This window comes from Erinaceus europaeus, chromosome 4, assembly GCF_950295315.1.
Source record: "Erinaceus europaeus chromosome 4, mEriEur2.1, whole genome shotgun sequence".
NCBI classification, from domain to species: Eukaryota; Metazoa; Chordata; class Mammalia; order Eulipotyphla; family Erinaceidae; genus Erinaceus; species Erinaceus europaeus.
In genome coordinates this window covers 69,099,925-69,119,234 of record NC_080165.1, presented here as the reverse complement: position 1 = coordinate 69,119,234, position 19,310 = coordinate 69,099,925, and the positions used below count along the sequence as shown (strand labels likewise).

General features: G+C 50.6%; 1 protein-coding gene across 9 annotated transcripts; it reads right to left on the bottom strand.

The window, feature by feature from the left end:
* Window positions 1-716: 716 nt before the first annotated feature.
* SLC29A1 (solute carrier family 29 member 1 (Augustine blood group)) lies at window positions 717-15,615 on the bottom strand. 9 transcript variants are annotated; one of them, XM_060189886.1, is made up of 15 exons: window positions 15,474-15,520; window positions 13,005-13,099; window positions 11,715-11,818; window positions 10,633-10,715; window positions 8,141-8,222; window positions 7,823-8,028; window positions 7,608-7,747; window positions 7,277-7,411; window positions 7,088-7,185; window positions 6,867-6,945; window positions 6,297-6,394; window positions 6,025-6,133; window positions 5,694-5,779; window positions 1,819-2,018; window positions 717-1,461 (listed from the first exon to the last, which is right to left on the bottom strand). In XM_060189886.1, the coding sequence occupies exons 4-15, from the start codon at window positions 10,659-10,661 to the stop codon at window positions 1,350-1,352; spliced, it is 1,374 nt and encodes a 457-aa protein (XP_060045869.1). In that variant the 5' UTR covers window positions 10,662-10,715; window positions 11,715-11,818; window positions 13,005-13,099; window positions 15,474-15,520; the 3' UTR covers window positions 717-1,349. The 9 variants fall into 9 exon arrangements, with proteins under 9 accessions (XP_060045869.1, XP_060045874.1, XP_060045871.1 ...); XM_060189891.1 differs by having other exon boundaries at window positions 10,633-10,712; XM_060189888.1 differs by lacking the exon at window positions 15,474-15,520 and adding an exon at window positions 14,916-14,936.
* Window positions 15,616-19,310: the final 3,695 nt, after the last annotated feature.

Genomic DNA, 19,310 nt, shown 5'->3' with positions numbered 1-19,310 from the left:
GAATGTGGAGAGAGCTCTATTTCCATTCAAGGACACTCAGGTCCCTTGTTCCCCCAGGAAGCCTGAGCTTTAGACTCAGGGAAGGGTGCCAGGTAGGAGAGCCCTTGGGCTCCAGCCTCTTCCTGCCTGGGGGTGTGGGAGTGTAGCCAGGAGCTGGCAGGTTTTGCAGACCTCATTCCTGGGACCAAGAAGTGAGGACAGAGTAGAGGGGGGGGGGGCAGCAGTGAAGACAAAGGCAAGATGGGGTGCTGGCTCCACCGCCAGGACTGTGAAAGAAGGAATGAGGCAGTAAAGAAGAATGGTCTTTCTTGGTCTCAGCCAACAGTCCGGGTGTCCTGGCTCTAGGTCTGTTATTCCTTTGTGTCCCCAGCAGGGGGCACTGCAATCCCTCTGAGGCCTTGAGGACTAACTTTAAAAAAAAAAAAATTATTTATTCATAAGAAAGATAGGAGGAGAGAAAGAACCAGACATCACTCTGGTACATGTGCTGCCAGGGATCGAACTCAGGACCTCATGGTTTAGAATCCAATGCTTTATCCACTGCGCCACCTCCTGGACCACAAGGACTAACTTCTACCCCCCCGCCACCCCATGAACTTGGACCTAGGCCCAGCATTGGCCTGGGCCCAGTTGGGTCATGCTCACCCCTCATATTCAGGCTGCCATCCCTCTACCCTCTCCAGGGCATGAAGCCATGGATGGAGGACACGGAACCATAGGAGGAAAAAAAAATGCTTTATTTTGTCAGCCTCTGAAGGCACCTGGTTTCTGTTGAGTGAGTATATATATATATATGTATGTGTGTGTGTGTATATATATATATATATATATATTTTTTTTTTTTTTTAAAAAGGCAGTGAAATGGCAATTGTACAGAGCATACGATGGCGAGAAACAATGGGGTAGGAACAAGGCAGGGGGAATAGGGGAGGGACATGGAGAGGTGGGAGGAGGAAGTACAAGCAGAGAAAGGGGGTGGGGATATCAGATGGGACCTTAGAACAGATAGTTGCTGCCCTTTAGCCATCTCTAGTACAGACACACATATTCACATACACACCACACACAGACCCACTCTAAGACCCTGAGCCTACTGTGCCCTGGTCAAATTGTAGTCAGAGGTAAGCGTGGAGGGACTGGAGTGGATTAAGCCCCACCCCTGGACTCAGATACTCCAGCCCACTTTGTCCCCACTATTCAACCTGGCCTGGGTACCTATGTCCACAGAGACAGTGAGGAAAGCAGAAGTTGCTAGAAGAGACTGCCTTCAGTCCACCCCTGGCCATCCCTGCAAGGATGAGAAAGGGGCAGGAGCCGGCAGTCAACACTGTCCTCGGGTCCATCCACTGTCACACAATTGCCCGGAACAGGAAGGAGAAGACAGCTCCTAGTGCCAGGCCCAGAGACAGAAAGAAAGCCATGATGGCTCCAGCTGTCTCTGCCTCTGTGGGCTTCACTTTCCTGGAAGGAGGGAGAGAAGGAAAGGGGGGGGGGAGACTTTAGAATGACCCCTGCTCTAGCCCCTACCCAGAGCAGCTGGGAGACTTGTGTGAGAGCCCAGTTCTGCAGGTCAAACCCCAATCCATCTGTTCTCCTCTTGGTGGAAGTGTCTTCCACTTAACTGAGCCCCACCACACCCTACTCATCTGCTGCCCACTACTACCCCTTCAGCTTAGGTGCCTCTCAGCTGCCTCTTCTCAGCCTGGGAACCCTACACTCCAGGGGTCAGGAGCCTCCTTCTGTCTGCTCTCCTTCTAATGAGTGTGCCCTGCTGGAGCCCGAGACCCTGTGTTGTATGCCGGCAGGCTTCCCACTCACTTGGGCCCGTAGCACATGCAGAGACTGGCGAGGTAGCCATTGGAGAAGGCAAAGGTGGCCATGAAGAAGATGAACCAGGCATCATGCTTGAAGACCACGTTCAGGTAGTAGCGAGGGTGGACGTTGCACAGCAGCAGCAGGGGCACAAACACGACCCGGGCCAGTACCAGGCTGGGCAGCCAGAGGCTGTCCTTCCCAGGCTGTGGGAATCAGGCAAGGCCTCAACCACTGTCCCAGCCCACAGTGCACCCGGAACTCTGGCTCCATAGGGGTCCCTTCAGGATCTAAACTGAAATATTCAAGTCTGGTTTCCCTTGTGGGGGAATGGTGGAGGCAGGCATGGTAGAGCTCTCTAGAGTGCTGGAAATATTAATCTGAGGGGTGGTCATAGTAGGGTGTGTGTGTGTGTGTGTGTGTGTGTGTGTGTGTGTGTGTGTGTGTGTCTATCTCTACAGTAAATCTTCACTTAACAACATCTGTGTGTTCTTAAACTACACTTCTGGAGGCTGGATGGTGGTGTGCCTGGTTGAACGCATGTTATACAATGAGCAAAGCCCTGGGTTCAAGCCCCCAGTCGCCACCTGCTGGAGGAAAGCTTCATGAGTTGTGAAGCAATGCTTCAGGTATCTCTCTCCCTCTCTTTGAAGACTTTAACAAAAAATTGTATTTGGCGAGTCCCCGGCTCCCCACCTGCAGGGGAGTCGCTTCACAGGCGGTGAAGCAGGTCTGCAGGTGTCTATCTTTCTCTCCCCCTCTCTGTCTTCCCCTCCTCTCTCTGTTTCTTTCTGTCCTATCCAACAATGATGACATCAATAACAACAACAATAACTACAATAAAACAAGGGCAACAAAAAGGGGAATAAATAAATAAATATAAAAAAATGTATTTGGAAGTCGGGCGGTAGTGCAGTGAGTTAAGCACAGGTGGCGCAAAGCACAAGGACCAGGGTAACGATGCCAGTTCAAACCCCTGGCTCCCCACCTGCAGGGGAGTAGCTTCACAAGCGGTGAAGCAGGTCTGCAGGTGTCTATCTTTCTCTCTTCCCCTCTGTGTCTTCCCCTCCCCTCTCCATTTCTCTTTGTCCTATCCAACAATGACGACATCATCAACAACAACAATAATAACAACAACAAGAATAAAACAGTAAGGGCAACGAAAGGGAATAAATAAATATTAAAAAATGTATTTATGGAAAACTGAGAAATGTTATGCATGTACAAACTATTGTATTTACTGTCGACTATGAGATATTAATCCCCCAATAAAGAAATTTAAAAAATGTATTTATGTATTTATTATTGGATAGATAGAGAGAAATTGAGAGGGGAAGGGAAGATAGAGAGGGAGAGAGACAGAGAGACACCCACAGCCCTGCTTCATCACTTGTGAAGCTTTCCTCCTGCAAGTAGGAACCAGGGGCTTGAATCTGGGTTGTTGTGCACTATAATATGAGTGCTTAACCAGGTGCACCACTGCCTGGCCCTTTCTCTGTCCCTCTCTGTATCCCCCTTCCTCTTGATTTCTGGCTGTCTCTATTAAATCAATAAAGATAATCTTTAAAAAATATATTATTGGGAGTCAGGCAGTAGCACAGCGGGTTAAGTGCAGGTAGTGCAAAGTGCAAGGAACAGTGTAAGGATCCTGGTTCAAGCCCAGGGCTCCCCATCTGCAGGGGAGTCACTTCACAAGCGGTGAAGCAGGTCTGCAGGTGTCTATCTTTCTCTCCCTCTCTCTGTCTTCCCCTCCTCTCTCCATTTCTCTCTGTCCTATCTAACAATGACATCAACAACAACAATAACTACAACAATAAAAACAACAAGGGCAACAAAAAGGGAATAAATAAATACTAAAAATATACATATATTATTATTATTATTACAGGGCGCACCTGGTTGACCACATGTTATAATGTGCAAGGACCCAGGTTCAAGTACCAGGTCCCCACCTGCAGGGGGAAAGCTTCATGAGTGGTGAAGCAGGGCTGCAGGTGTCTCTCTTCCTCTCTATCCAACCCTTCCCTCTCAATTTCTGGCTATCTCTATCCAATAAATAAATAAAGATAATAAAAATTATAAAAAAATATATAGTATCACTTGCAAGCACCAGGCAGTACTGCATATGCCAATGATGTCCCCCCTCCCTCTCTATCTTTTTGAAATAAGTATTTTAAAGGCCTATAACTAGGTGAAGTTACATCTAACAAAAACAGGTTCTTTAAATGATGTTCAACACTGTCTGGGATTGCTTTTTCCTCTCAACAGATGAAAGGCTAAAGAAGTTCAGGGATAGTGGTCTAGGAGGTGGTTAGTGGATAAAGCATTGGGCTCTCAAGCAGGAGGTCCTGAGTTCAATTCCCAGCAGCAAATGTACCAGAGTGATGCCTGGTTCTTTCTCTCTCCTATCTTCCTCATTAATAAATAAATAAAAGCTTAAAGAAGCAGGAGAAGGAGAAGTAGAAGTAGTAATAGTAGAAGTAGTAGTAGTTGTTCAGAGATATAATGTTAATAGTTATGCATGAGACTCAAGTCTGAAGCTCTGAAGTCCCAGGCTCAACCACCATAAGCCAGATCAGAGCAGTGTTCTGGCTGAGAGAAAAAAAAAAAAAAAAAGAAAAGAAAGAAAGAACATATACTCCATGGAATACTACTCTGTAATAAAAAATGGTACTGTACCCTTTGGGTCTTAATAAATAAGGTACTGGAGATGATTAGTGAAATAAAGAGGGGAAAAACAACTACCAGATGGTTTCACTTATGTGGAATCTAAAAAATTGAAACAAATGAACTTACCAAAAAAAAAAAAAATCCCCAAAATAGAAGTAAACAAACAATCTCCAAGACTATGTGAGAAGTCTGGTGGTTATCACTGGCAAGGTGGAGACACATAACTCTGGTGATGGGTGTGGTGTGGAAATATCTCTGTAATCTTACAATCTTTTTTTTAAAAAAAGATTTATTTATTTATGAGAAAGATAGGAGGAGAGAAAAAGAACCAGACATCACTCTGGCACATGTGCTACCAGGGATGGAACTTGGAACCTTATGCTTGAGAGTCCAAAGCTTTACCACTGCGCCACCTCCCAGACCACGTAATCTTAATCTTATAAAAGACTAGTAATCACAAATAAAAAAAGAGTGGCTTTTCAGCCGATCTTGGATGGACCTTGAAAAATTCCTGTTATGTGAAATAAGTCAGAAACAGAAGGATGAATATGGGATGATCTCACTCTCAGGCAGAAGTTGAAAAACAAGATCAGAAACGAAAACACAAGTAGAACCTGAAATGGAATTGGCATATCGCACCAAAGTAAAAGACTCTGGGGTGGGTGGGTGGGGAGAATACAGGTCCATGAAGGATGATAAATGACATAGTGGGGGTTGTATTGTTAAATGGGAAACTGGGGAATGTTATGCATGAACAAACTATTGTATTTACTGTTGAATGTAAAACATTAATTCCCCAATAAAGAAATAAATTAAAAAAAAAGAGTGGCTTGATTAACAAAAAAATCAAGTGGCATTAACTAAGTACCTGATAAACATATAAATACACAGAACATAATATATGTTCATTAAACTGTAATTTAATATCTAATACTTTATGTCTTGGGGGAAAAAATGCATGGTGTGACCTAGGCAAGAGTATGATTGATAAAGTGTTGGACCCTCAAGCATGAAGTCCTGTGTTCAATCCCTGGTATGTGCCAGAGTGATGTTCTGGTTCAACGCCCCAATAAATAAAATAAATAAAATAAAATAAATAAATGTATTTTTAAAGGTCTAATGTCTTTTAAAATACTTTTCTAATTTCCTTTGTGTCTCAGTCTGAACTTCTTTCCTCTCATAGGGGCTGGGTGCCACCTTCTACCACTTACCCACATGCATACAGCTGTGAGGCTCCGGCCCAGCCAGTCAAAGATATTGAAATTTAAGAAACAGGACACAGGAATGAAGTAGTGTTCTAGAATAGAGTACATTAGGGGGTGGTTATTAGGCTTAGAGAGGGAGAGGCAGCAGCCCTGACCCTTGCTGGGGCTCAGTTTTCTCAGATGTAGATGTAAATGGAGATGTTCCCAGCCCAGGGAAAGGCAAAACAGGCCAGCAAAGTCTAGCTGTGGAGGTAATGGCCCAGCCACCTCACCCCCTTTCAGTTCTGCTCTAGCTCATTTGCTCCCAATCCTGAGTCCTGATGGTGTCCTCACTCACTCCAGGCACTGTTGAGTCCAATGCTGGGCTTGACCTCGGCTGTCACAGCAGGAAATATCCCGATGGTAATGGTGAAGACGAAGCAGACAGAGAGAGCTGGGACTAAGATCTGGAAGAGAGGAACACAGACATCTGTGTCTTCAAGGCAGTTATTCATTAAAGAATATACCCAGGAAACCCCCCTCCACACACACACACTCTAGGAGAGCAGTCTGGTGTCAGAAAGGCAGAGAGGAAAGAGAGGAAGATCAGGACATCCAAGCATCACGTACACTCTTGAGGATGGCGAGGATAGAGTGGCTTTTATTGGTGGGCTGAGAATTGGGGGCTGAAGTTCTGGACTCTTCTTTGCTTGGTTTTGCCTCCTCTCCTGGGGGGTGGGGTGGGGTGACAGGGTATGGAAAAATCTTCAACTTGAGGGAAGCAGATAGCAATAAGAGATGACACAACACCCCCCACCCCCCGACTGGGCTTAGTTGAGAGGGGACACCCCCTTGGCCAGTGCACAGCTGTACCCTAACACATAGCTGAGCCCTTCCTCCAAATCTTCATGGAGCAGTCTTTTCCCAGGAGCCCCAGAAGTCATGTTACATCCTGTCCATGGATGAATCTGTGATTGCTTTTCCACTGCTCTCGGGGCTCAAGGTCATCCAGAATCTCCTACTTTGTCTTTTTCAGTTTATTTTTCCTTTGTCCCCTCAACACATCCCCAGCCCCTCTGGGCTCTGGCTCATCAGTGCCAGCAAGTACAGTGCACCCATTCTTGCCCTGTGTTCCTCCTGCCTCTTGCCAGGTAGGCTGCTCTAACCCCATCCACTCTAGTTTTCTCAGGCTCTTCAGACCTTTACTGATGAGGTCCAGCTTGGTCTCCTGCTCCCCAGGCCCTTCAAGCTTCATCTGCTTGTAGAAGCGATAGAATTCCTAAGAGAGAAAGCCAGGGAGCTGGATTCAGAAGTGGAATCTCCAGAATTCTCACCACCCCCAGGATTTGGCCTCAGAACATGCTTGGTCTGGAGCCCGGGACCTTCTGGGGCCCCAAACTCTAGTTTCTCCATTTGCTCACCAGTTGGGGCAGGCACAAGTAGCAGACGATGGTCAGGACAATAACTGCACAGGCTGTGATGAAATAGCCGAACGCACTGGTCGAGAGTTCAGACCCACCTGAGGTGGAGAGAGGGCGGGAGCAATCAGAGGCTGGTCTGATCCCCTGGTCTCTCAGCAACAACTGGGGTACTCAGGCGTTGAAACTTACTGGCAATGGCACAGATCATGGCCACGGAGGCGAAGAAGCCTGCTAGACCCTGGCCGCTCATGATGGGAGCTGTGTAACTGGCAGGCAGGAGGCCAGCCAGGCCAAACAGGCTGCCCTGCAGGATGGCGCCGAATGCTGGGGGCACAGGTTGGGCATCAGCATAGGGGGAGGAGGATGGGATTACTTTTACTGGGGGTAGTTGGGGGCCCTTGGGGAAAAAAAGTCTATCCAGTTGAGCTACTCCGCAGCCACTTTCTTTTGGTCCCCATTCAGGTGTCTGGACTCTTTTGAGTGCTAGGGGCCTTGGGTAGGGGTGTTGGGAAGAGCTTACAATTAATGAGCATAATCTTAATCATGGTGATGACGAAGAAGGGTAGAGCATCCATCTGCACTTTCACCAGGATGGCAGTGACCAGGAACACCAGAAAGATGGCCACGAGGCTGCCCAGGATCCGAACTACCTGGGGGATCCTGCCAGAGAGGCACGGTCAAACCACGGCCACAGCTCAGGAGTGCAGGAAGCTGGGAGGAGGCCCTGGCACCCACCTCTGATGTAGGAAGGAGTTCAGGCAAGTGAAGAGCAGCAAGGGCAGCATGGCGCACAGGGTCATAACATTGTTGAAGATGGTGCTGAGAGAGTTCCTCCCTGGAGAGGGTGCAGCAGGGGTGACGGAGGCCTCGGTGGTGTTCCTGCTCACTTCAGCAGTGACCGAGGACACATTCTGGGACATGTCCAGGCGGTTTGTGAAATACTGCAGGAGTTGCAGAGAGGAGAGTTGGAACTCCTTCCTCCTCTTCTGCTCTGGTGCAAGTGTAGACCCAGGCCTAGGATGACCCCTCCCTCTGGCCCAACAACCATCTCACCATAGTGGCTGTCATAAAAAAATTCCAGGGGAGCAGTGTTCCCAGTCCCAGCATGAAGAAGATCAGCCAGACGGCTTTGTACCTGGGGATGGGAGAGGAAGAGGGGTCAATTGATCTATCATTGTCCCTTGTGCCAGACCACAAGTTGGTGGGTGGAGCCCTGACCTTCAGCCCCTCTGGCTGTCCCTGGGCACCATGTTTATTTGTGTGCATGAGGTGTGTGTGGGCTGAGGCAGGGACAAGGGCACAGCAGAGTCAAGGGACAGGGACACAGTGGAAGGCCTGGCTGAAAGGATCTTGGTTCTTAGCTTCTAAGACTGGGCTTGCCCCTGCCCCCCACTGGCTTAGGAAGTAGAAAGACCCACATCCAGAGATGGTTTTGGAAATCCTGCTCTGGGCTGGGGTGGGCGGGTGAGTGAAAGCAAACAGCAAGCTTCTTCCTCCCCCACTGGGTAGGCTGGAAATGATTATGTCTGGGCAGGGACTGTGTGGTTCCCTAAGGAGGATCGTGAGGTCGAGAAACTCCCAGACCATTCCGGACTGAGTAGGAGCAAGGGGGTGGGGAGCCTCAGCACAGCCGGGAAGCCAGGGAGCAGTTTTTTCCTGGCCTAGACAGAAGAGGCTTTGTAGGGTTGGGGCCATTGGTCACCTGGGCACAGGCGTATAAATAACTCCCCAGCTCTGCCCAAAGCCCATCCTTCATGGACTATCTGGGGAAGAGCCAGCTCCTCCCTGGCAGCCACTGCCCTCATACCAGTGTCTCCAGCTATCTCTGTCCTGCTTTCTGCACAGATGTGGTAGTGAAGTGACAAGCCAGCTGAGTACAGGGCCTGGGTGAGTGCTGCCCACAGGTGGGGCCACTACATCTACAGGCTCCAACTCCCTCATCTACTCTCCACCTTGAAGGAGAGAGCCAAGGGCTTGATTCACAGGCCCAGAAGGGAAGAAGTGCCCAGCCAAGGTCATACGGGACAGAGGATCAGAGCAGCAAGGTGGATGGAGAGGCTTTGGGAAGTGGTACAGTAAATAAAGCCTTGAACTCTCAAGCATGAGGCTCTGAGTTCAATCCCTGGCATTCAATGTGATAGAGAGATGCTCTGGTTCTCTTTCTCTCTCTTTAATAAGTAAAATCTGAAAACACACACACACTAAAAACAAACAAAAACAAAACAAAAAACCCAAGGTGGATGGAGATAGGAGTGGTGAAAGGGAGCAGGAAGTCTGGCCAGGAACCAACTCTGGTCCTGTATGAACTGTCTCTTTAAATCGCCTGCACTTCGTGGGAGGGAAAGGATCTCGGTGTTGTATGCTTTACATTGGTTTGGTCTAGCTCTCCCCCTGCCAGGAGAATTGGTTTGCCCCTTGCTAGTTTCCCGCCCCGCTTTCTCCCCGCCCCCTATGCTAAGGACTGGGAGAGTCCCAGCAGCAGCAGCAGAGAGAGGATGATGGAGAAAAGCACATGGTGTGGTGATTTGCCCATTCGTGAATAAAGATATACAGCTTCTCAGCCCAGCCGTGTGTCCCCGTCTCTGTTACCCGCCCGTGACGCCAGCCCGGATAAAACAACATCTCAGAAGAGCTTAAACTAAGTGTTTAGGGTCACAGAGTCACAAGTAGCACAACCTGTGGCACAAAAGGGAGTCAGGACGTGCCAGGGGCTAGGTGATAAGGTTTTTTTTTTTTTAAATTTTTTTAAAAAACTTTATTTATTGGCTAGAGACAGGCAGAAATCAAGAGGGGAGGGGGAGATATAGAGCGTGATAGACAGAGAGACACCTATAGAACTACTTTACCATTTGTGAAGCTTTCCCCCTGCAGGTGGGGACTGGGGCTTGAACCTGGGCCCTTGTGCACTGTAACCTGTGAGCTCAACCAGGTGCACCACCAACCGGCCCGGTGATAAGTTCTAAAGGTGTGTAGGAGCCAAGCGTGACTTCAACACTCTTGAATCTTAGACTTTGTGGAGAATTTGAATCTAGCGTGCCCCCCCCCCCCCCCCGCCCCAATCACGCATACAGGAGCATGGTGATAAGCCTGACTCGAGTTGTCTCCTGAGGTAGGGAAGTGGGAGGAGACCAGCCTAAAATGCAGGGTGGGTCAGGGTCATCTGAGGCTGAGGCTGAGGCTGAGGCATTGAGGCTCCACAGAAGAAGGCAGTTCTGCCAGATGTGCTCTGAAAGGAAGGGTGCTGCCAAATGTCTCTCCACAGTGGTGGCGGGAGGAGTCAGGAGCTGTTGGCTGTCGAGGGAGCCACAGTGGAAACACTGACAGGCTAAGGAGGGGCTGCCTCCCACCCAGACACCTAAGCCAGCACCCAGCCAAGGCATGCATGACCCCCACCCCTGATACAGACCTGACTCAGAGATACCTGGCGGTAATACCAGTCAACAGTAGCTACCCCAAATTCCAAAAGAACACTGCATCCAGGCCCTCAGAAACCATCCAGGCCCTTAGAGATTCATTCCCTGGATCCCCAGCCCAGCACCCCCTACCTGTCCTGTGGTTGATTACTGGTTGTCATGGTGACGTTGGTCTTGGTTTCTCCTGATTGGCAGCTGCAGGCCTCTGAGTCCTTCTGAGGACAGGAGCAAAGAGAGGGTGAGGCTGTCTCCCACCCCAGGCCCTGCTTGCCACAGGGCCCTGAAGACCCACAGGGACGGGGTATGTGTGTGGGGGGAGGCAGGGAAGAGAAAGCACTGGCAAACTGAAGTATCTAGAGGGACCCCCTCCCAGGCCTGCCGCTCAGGACTGCTCTACTGGTCCCCACAGTCTGCTCAGGCTCTACCTGGCTCCAGGCCTGGCCAGGCCGCTGCCACTGCTATTTTTATCTAGCAGCTGAAGCTGCTGGTAAGCTTGGAAGTAGGGGGTTGGCGTGCAGGGGGAAGAGGAGGATGCACTCGGGAGTGCCAGAAAGACAGAGGAGAGGGACACAACAGAGAACAGGACAAGGGGATGAGTGGGGTCAGGGACAGTAACGACACTGGGAAGGAGGGACAGGAGAAGGGAAACAGCAAGGAGACAAGCATAGAGAGGAAGGGGGAGGGGAGGCAGGGCACAAAACAAACACATCTGGAGAGCAAAGCCTTTGGCCGAGCCAGAACCTCCCCCAGGTCCTTCCCCACAACCCTGACCACTCCTGCCCTCCCAGAAGCACCCAAGCATCTTGTCCCTAGAGTGGCCAGCCTGGACACCCGCCTTTCTGTGAGTGCCACCTTAACCTCCCTTTCCAGCCGCTGCCTCAGGGCTTCCTAGTTCCTTCCAGTTCCAGGCCAGTTTTCTAGGAGAATATTTACCAGTGGGTTTGGAGACACAGGCTCCTTCTCAAGCAGGGTCACCCCCTTGTCACCCTCTGGGTTGCTCCCTGACTCATTCCCAGGACCTGTCCTCTTACCCTTTCTAACAACAAATCAGAAGGGATGGTTTGTTAGGAGAAGGCACAGGCTTACTCACCAGTGGCTCTCCCTTGGAATGGCACAGAAAGCCAGGCAGGCATGTGCTAACCCATGCCCCCACGTGCAGCCTAGCTCAGACCTGGGATGCTGCCTTGCCCTCCAGGCTCCCAGCCAGCACTCACCAGACCCAAACTTGTTATCAGGTGGGTCAGTTCCAGGTGTCCTGGGCTGACCCCGGGATGTGGTCCTAGCTTAGGCTTGGGCTGCGGGTCTTGGCCATGGGCTCCTGGGTAAGGGAGCAGAATGAAGAAAGAAGCACAGAAGATGCACCAACAGGCACAATGGACTCTCATGCCTGAGGCTCTGGTGGCCCAGATTCAATCTCAGGCACCATCATAAGCCAAAGCTGAGCAGTGCTTTGGTCCCTCTCTCTGTCTCATGGAAATAAATCTAAGAGTTGGGGAGGTAGCATAATGGTCATGCAAAGGCTTTCATGTCTGAGGCTCTGAAGTCCTAGGTTCAACCCACCACACCACCACGAGCCAGAGTTGCAGTACTCTGCAAAAAAGAAACAAATGAAAAAAAAGTGGGCTGGGCAGTGGCATACCCAACTAAGCACACATGTTACCATGCACAAGTACCCAGGTTTGAGTCCCTTGACGCACACCTGCAGGGGGATAAGCTTCACAAGTTGTGAAGCACATCTGCAGCTCTCTCTCTCCGTCTTCCCCTCCCCTTTCAAATTCTCTTGAAAGGAAAAAATGCCCCTCCCCCCAGAGCAGTGGTGGATTTTATACAGTGCAGGCACCGAGCCCCAGTGATAATCCTTGTGGCAATTAAAAGAAAAGAAAGAAATCTTAGAGAGAGGTGAGCTGAGAGGTGGCTTAGTGGATAAAGCACTGGATTTGATCCCACATATTGCATGTCCCAAAGTGATACTCTGGTGTTCTCTCTCTCTAATAAATCTTGGCCCAACGAAATAGCTCACATGCTGCTTTGTCATGTGCATGACCTGAGTTTGAATCCGTCCCCCACTGCCTTGTAGGAAACTTTAAGGATGTGGTCTCTCCCTCTCTGCCTCCCTATCTCACTATGAAAATATATAAATAAAAGTTTTAAAAATATCTTTAAAAAAGAAAGAGGCACAGGGCATATCAGAAGAGACCCGAGGCTTTGCTGAGGGAGCCGCCCTGAGTGAAGCCTGGTGCACTTGGACACAAGGGAGATAAACTTGGGCTGTATCTGAAGAGATAAAGAGACTGAGCCTTCTTAGCAGGGGGCCGAGGGTGTGGGACACTCGCAGGTATACTCAGCACTGACAGTATCTGGCCAGGCCAGACAGACATAAACAGACTTCACTGTGGCACTCAGGACCCTCAGTGGGCTGTACTACCCTTTCCCTGTGATTCCTCTCATCCCCTTCCTGGGGAAACGCTAGACAGCAAAGTCCTCCCTCAGCCCCCTGCACGTACCTGAGTGGCAGGGAACGGAGGGAGGAACACAGTTAATCCATCTCTGGATGGAGGTGGCAGGCTTCTTTCATTTCTCATCAAATATTTTCTAGACACTGGGACCAAAGCGAGGAACAGGAGGTTTTGTTTGTTTTATTTTGCCCAGAGCACTGCTCTGAGGAGACCACATATAGTACATAATGACCAGACTACCACTCAGCTCTCGCTTATGGTGGTGCTGGGGATTGAAGCTAGGACCTCAGAAACTCAGGCATAAAAATCTGTCGCATAAACTGCTAGGTTATCTTCAAGGCACTAAAAAAATTATTAATTATTAATTAATAAATAACAAGAGGGAGCTTGAGAAACAGAGCATCACACTGGCTCACGCAATGCCAGGGACCATGTTCTCCAAACCTTATGCTTAAGAGATGTTCTGCGGAGTTGGGCGGTAGCGCAGCGGGTTAAGTTCACGTGGAGCAAAGTGTTAATGGACCGGTGTAAGGATCCCTGATCGATGGAGCCCTGGCTCCCCACCTGTAGGGGAGTCCCTTCACAGGCGGTAAAGCAGGTCTGCAGGCGTCTCTCTCCCCCTCTCTGTCTTCCCCTCCTCTCTACATTTTTCTCTGTCCTATCCAACAAAGATGACATCAAGAACAACAACAACAACAATAAGAGCAAGGGCAACAAAAGGGAATACATAAACAAATAATTATTTTTAAAAAAGAGATGTTCTGGAACCAGCTCCTGAGTTGCTAAATTATTGTTAATTTAGAGACAGATGCCATAGTGCCACTCCACCATTCATGGAACTCCTCCATGTTATCCTTCCCATGTGGTGCAAGGGCTCAAACCCAGGACCTCAGCATGGCAAGGTACATGTTGAGCTATCTTCTGGCCCTGAATTTTATTTTTAAAAATTTGCTTACTTTTATGAGAGATGACACATAACACAGAGGCAAAGACCAGAACATTACTTAGCTCTGACTCAAGGAGATGCCGGGTGGAGACTGAAACTAGGTCCTCTGGGGTCTCAGGCATGCAAATCTGTTGCTCTAGCAGCAGACTGAGGAGGCAAAATTCAATCCAGTTGAAACTGGGTGGGAGAGAATAGCACCATCTCCCCTTTCTTACTCAAACCTGCCTTAAGCTCAGAGCAGCACTTTCTGTCCTCAGCAGTCCACAAACCCTCCGCCCCCCCACCTGTCCTGGTTCCTACTCAACTCCAGGGGCAGCCCCCTCCTCTTACTCACATCCGCTGCCAGCCCAGGTGTTCTGTTCTCATCTGGCTTTGCAACGGGGGATTTGATACCGGCTCAGAGTACTTGTTCCTCTAGCCATGCCTTGGCCTGCCCGAGATGGGGCTCTGAGAAGAGCCGTAAGCCCCCCAACCCCCACAACAGAGCACCTCCCCAGCTCTGGGCTCCCAACACCTGTCCAGGAGCTCAGCTTCTCCACACACCCTCGCAGTAGCAGTAAATTCTCCACTTCTCCGGGCTCCATGTAGGGCCAGCCACCACCTGTCTGTAGCTATCTGTCCTCCCCTGGCTCTCAGGGCCTCCCGCCAGCGAGCTGGTACTAATATGTCTCCAGGGAACAAGAGGAGTACAGTTGAGGTTCAGAGGTTGAGTCACCCCCTCCGTAGGTCACAGAGCTCGAGAATGGGGGGCGCTAGCATTCAAACTCAACGGGCAGCTTATTCTGGGTTCCTTCTGGAGGGGTGGGAGGGTGGAGGGGAAGGCATCAACGCTGCTCCCCAGTTAGCCTTGTACACTGGAAGGTGGGGGCAATCTATTCCAATAAGGGGTGGGGGAGTCAGGTAGGGGGTGCACAGATCACCTATTGACATGAATGTCTGGCGTAAGCCTCCCCTCACCTCATTGCAAACTCATCCTGGCGTGAGGACAACCCCCCTCCAGACGGGGTACCCACCTTTGCCCACCCGCGCTCAGCTCCCAGGAAGATAACTTAATCCTTTCAGAGAGCGAAGGAAGGGTCTCCTCTCAGGGAGAAAATGAGGACGCTCCCAGGAAAGGGAGGCCAGGGACAGGCGCTCAGCCAATAGAAGGCGGAAGGCGGGGGTTACAACGACAACGCCTTCACCCCCAACTCCGCGCGCCCTCACCCGACCCCCGCTCGCGCCGCCCCTGCCGGGTACTGACAGGTAGACCGATCGCCATCAGCTACCTCTTCCCCCGCCCCGGACGGAGGTCAGCTCGGCGCCCTCCAGTTTCAGGCCAGAAAAGCCGGGTCGCCCCCGCCCCGCTTGCGGCCGGGTCCCAGTAGGTCCCCCAAGCTAGTGCGCGCCACGTGCTGAGCCGCCCGCAGGCTCCGCGCAGGGCGCAGGGGGCGCCCCCCGGCGGCTCCTCTTCCCGCCGCGCCGCCGCCCGCCCGGCCCCCGGCTTCGCGGCAGCCCCGGCTGGAACGGCGCTTCCGCCCGCCAGCCCCAGCCCCCCTCCACCCGCCGCAAACCCCTGCCCGCGGCGGCACCTGCAGAGAAACTGTCCTTCCGCGCGGGATCGACCGCTCGATCTCTCCGCCGCTTCCCGCGCAGCGCGAGCACTTTTCAAACCCGCCCCGAGGCCCGCCCCCCCCTCCCGGCCGCCCGCGGCGCTCGTCCCGCCCCGCCTCGCCTCGGGCCGGCCACCCCCACTTCGCGTCCTGTCTCTGCTAGGTAGGACCTCGTGGCGCGCAGCCACAGAGAGCGCTACCCCTTGGGGGCACGTGGGGGCCCAGCCTTCACTAGGCACCCCTCTTAACTCCCGGTTCTGGGAACCCAGAAAGCCATAAGCTGTTGGGAATACTTGCTTGGACAAGCCGGGACACTCCACACTCCATACACTCCATATCCCATATCCCAGGTGCTCCATTTCCCTCTATAGTCTCACTTTCTTCTCCAAACATATTTCCCCTTTCTCAGACCCCCTCCTCACCTCTCCCTCTGATGCCACCTGCCTCCTTTTAGGCTTTTTTTCTGCCTCACAGCGCCTCTCTCCGCTTCTTCACACACGGCCCTGGGAGTCCCTGTGACATTTGGTGGGTTTCCCCAACTCCAGCTCACAGGCACCCACAAGCCCACAAACATCACTCCGTTGGCGCTCTGCTTCGGCGGGCAAAATGTGGTTTTGTAGAACGGGCCCAAAAGCCTCTCATGACTCACCCTCATAAATCCAGACCTTAGGAAAAACTGAGACCCTCTTTGGGACTGGGAAGAAGAGCCCAGAACAGCCTGCGTGAGTCCTATTTTCCAGATTCTCAGAGGAAGCCCTGCTGAGTCCTCACGTCCTCCAGTGGCTGAAGAGCAAGGAGGAAGCTTAGTCCTTTCTCTTTTACTTAGTGCATCTTTAAAAAAAAAAAAATTTGCTAGGGAGTCAGGCGGTAGCACAGCGGGTTAAACGCACATGGCGCAAAGCACAAGGACCGGTGTGAGGATCCCTGTTCAAGTCCCAGGCTCCACACCTGCAGGGGAGTTCCTTCACAGGTGGTGAAGCAGGTCTGCAGGTGTCTATCTTTCTCTCCCCCCTCTGTGTTCCCCTCCTCTCTCCATTTCTCTCTGTCCTATCCAACAACAACGACCTCAACAACAATAACTACAACAATAAAAACAAGGGAAACAAAAAAGGAAATAAATGAATTCTTTAATAAAAAAATATTTGATAGAGACAAAGAAACTGAGAGGGAGGGAGGAGATAAAGAGGGAGAGACACTAGTAGCCTGCTTCACCACTTGTGAAGCTTCCCCCCTTGCAGCTGGGGAGTGGGGAGCTTGAACTGGCATCATTATGCATGGTGATAAGTGCATTCAACCAGGTGCACCACCTCCTAGCCCCTTTTAATTGTTGTTGTAGTTATTATTGTTGTTATTGATGTTGTCATTGTTAGGACAGAGATAAATGGAGAGGGGGGAAGACAGAGGGGGAGAGAAAGATAGACATCTGCAGTCCTGCTTCACTGCTTGTGAAGCAACCTCCTACAGGTGGGGAGCTGGGGGCTAGAGCCCGTCCTTGCGCTTTGCACCATGTGCGCTTAACCCACTGCACTACTGCCCGACTCCCTTAATTTACTTAAAATTTTTTTATTTTCCCTTTTGTTGCCCTTTTTTTTTTTATTGTTGTAGTTATTATCTGCAGACCTGCTTCACCGCTTATGAAGCAATCTCCTGTAGGTGGGGAGCTGGGGATTAGAGCCCATCCTTGTGCTTTGCGCCATGTGCGCTTAACCCACTGTGCTACCGCCTGACTCCCCTTAATTATTTTTTTAATTAAAAAAAAATTTTCCCTTTTGTTGCCCTTGTTTTTTTATTGTTGTTGTAGTTATTATTGTTATTGACGTCATCGTTGTTAGATAGGACAGAGAGAAATGGAGAGAGGAGGGGAAGAGGAGGGAGAGAAAGACAGACACCTGCAGACCTGCTTCACCGCCTGTGAAGCAGGGGAAGCCTGGGGCTAGAACCACTTAATTTACTTTTTAAGTTAAGTACTGCTCAGCTCTGGCATATAGAGGGGACTGAACCTGGGATCTTGGAGTCTCAGGCATAAAAGTCTGGTGCATAAATTACTGTGCTATTCTGCCCTTTTCTCTGCAAAGGGTGGGATTCCTCTTTTTTTTTTTGGAAGGGGAGACAGTAAGTTGGTTGGAGTGCAGATTATTGCCCCATATAGCAACCTTAGTGCTGGAGGAATATCTAAAAACTTGAGGTGCTAAGGAAAGAATCGCCATACACATACACCCCAACTACTCCCAGAGGCCTATATGCTTAGAGAAACCACAGCACAAATTAACAATTAGCAATACTAAATCATAGGATAAGACAGAATCACACCCTCTCCCCAGAGAACAGACTGGGCCTGAGAGGGAGAAGGAACTTTTCTGCTTAAGGCCACTCTAGTCTCTTCAGGTTATTTCAAAAGGGGAGTTCTTGGCCTCCTGGCTCCATGGCTCACAGATAGTGACACATCCTTACACCCCCCCCCCCCCCCCCCCCCCCCCCGCCCAGCCTTATCCAAACAGAGGGCAGGAAGATGGCTGTGGGGGGTGTTTTTCTAGGCTCTGCCTGTGGCTGGGAGTAGCCATGGTGGTGTCTGGTCTACTTGCCCTCATCCCCATCCTGTGTTTGTCCTGTCTCTCTGCCTTCCTCTCCCCCTCTTCCTTGACCCCTGGGCCTCTCTTTCCACCTTCATTTCCTGTCTGGTCATGTGGGGGTGGCATGCCTTATGGTCAGGCGTGGCCATGCTAGTGGCCTGAGGCTATGTTGGTGAAAGAGCAGAGCTGGAGCCACTGGAGGGAAGTGGTGAGGGTCCTTGGCCAGACTGGGGAGAACTGGCTCCTCTCCCTGTCCCCACAGTGGATGGCAACAGACAGGGTTGTTATTGCTGGAGAGCAGCCCATCTGGCACTCACTCCAACTGGGTCCCAGCCAGCACCCACACCCCAGTGGAGCTGCCTCCCTGGATAGAGATGGCTGTTGTAGGTGTCCGGGGGCCCTCTGGTGGACGCACAACCGCTGAATCCTAATTCAGGTAAGCCTACATGTCTAGGGTTTTTCTAGCAATGTCCACCCAAACCCTGTCCCATTCCATGCGCTTGGTCCTCTCTCTCTCTCTCTCTCTCTCTCTTTCTCTCTCTCTCTCCCTCCCTCCCTCTCTCCCTCCCTCTGGCCCCTGGCATATGAATGGAGTGTGTGTGTGTGTGTGTGTTTGTGTGTGTGTGTGTGTGTGTGTAGGGGGACAGTTCCTGCCACACCCACACCACACCCACACCCCACCCATTTTAAGGCAGGCTTCTCACAAGTTCCAGATTCCCTACCAGGCCACAAGTCTGTCTGGTCCCCTCACCCGATCCTTCCTTTCTTTCCTCAGTCCATGTTCATTGAGTCCAGGCTTGGTACTGGCAACTTGTCACCAGCACGTGGTTCATGTCTGTGTAATTTCCTAGCTGTGTTTGTGACTGTTATTCCCATAGCTTTGTGACATGACTCGCCTTAGGGAGGGACCAGTGAGTCACTTGCCTAAAGTGGAAAATTCATGGGGGTGCCAAAAAAACCCAATGATCAATATAAATGATATTTTTTAAAAACACACATACATTGCAAAACTGGTGAGCAAATGCCACTTCAGCCCACTCTTTCAGGTTCAGACTAACCTGAATGTGTCAGTGCTTAAGAAGACTTGGCTGTATTTTTTCAATCATCACTGAGACTTCATCTATCCTGGATGACTTTTTCAGATAGAGACAGAAACAATGAGGCAGAGAGAGAAAGAGAGAGAGAGACACCACAATACTGAAACTTCCTTCAATGCAGTGTGGACTGGGCTTGAACCTGGTAGTGC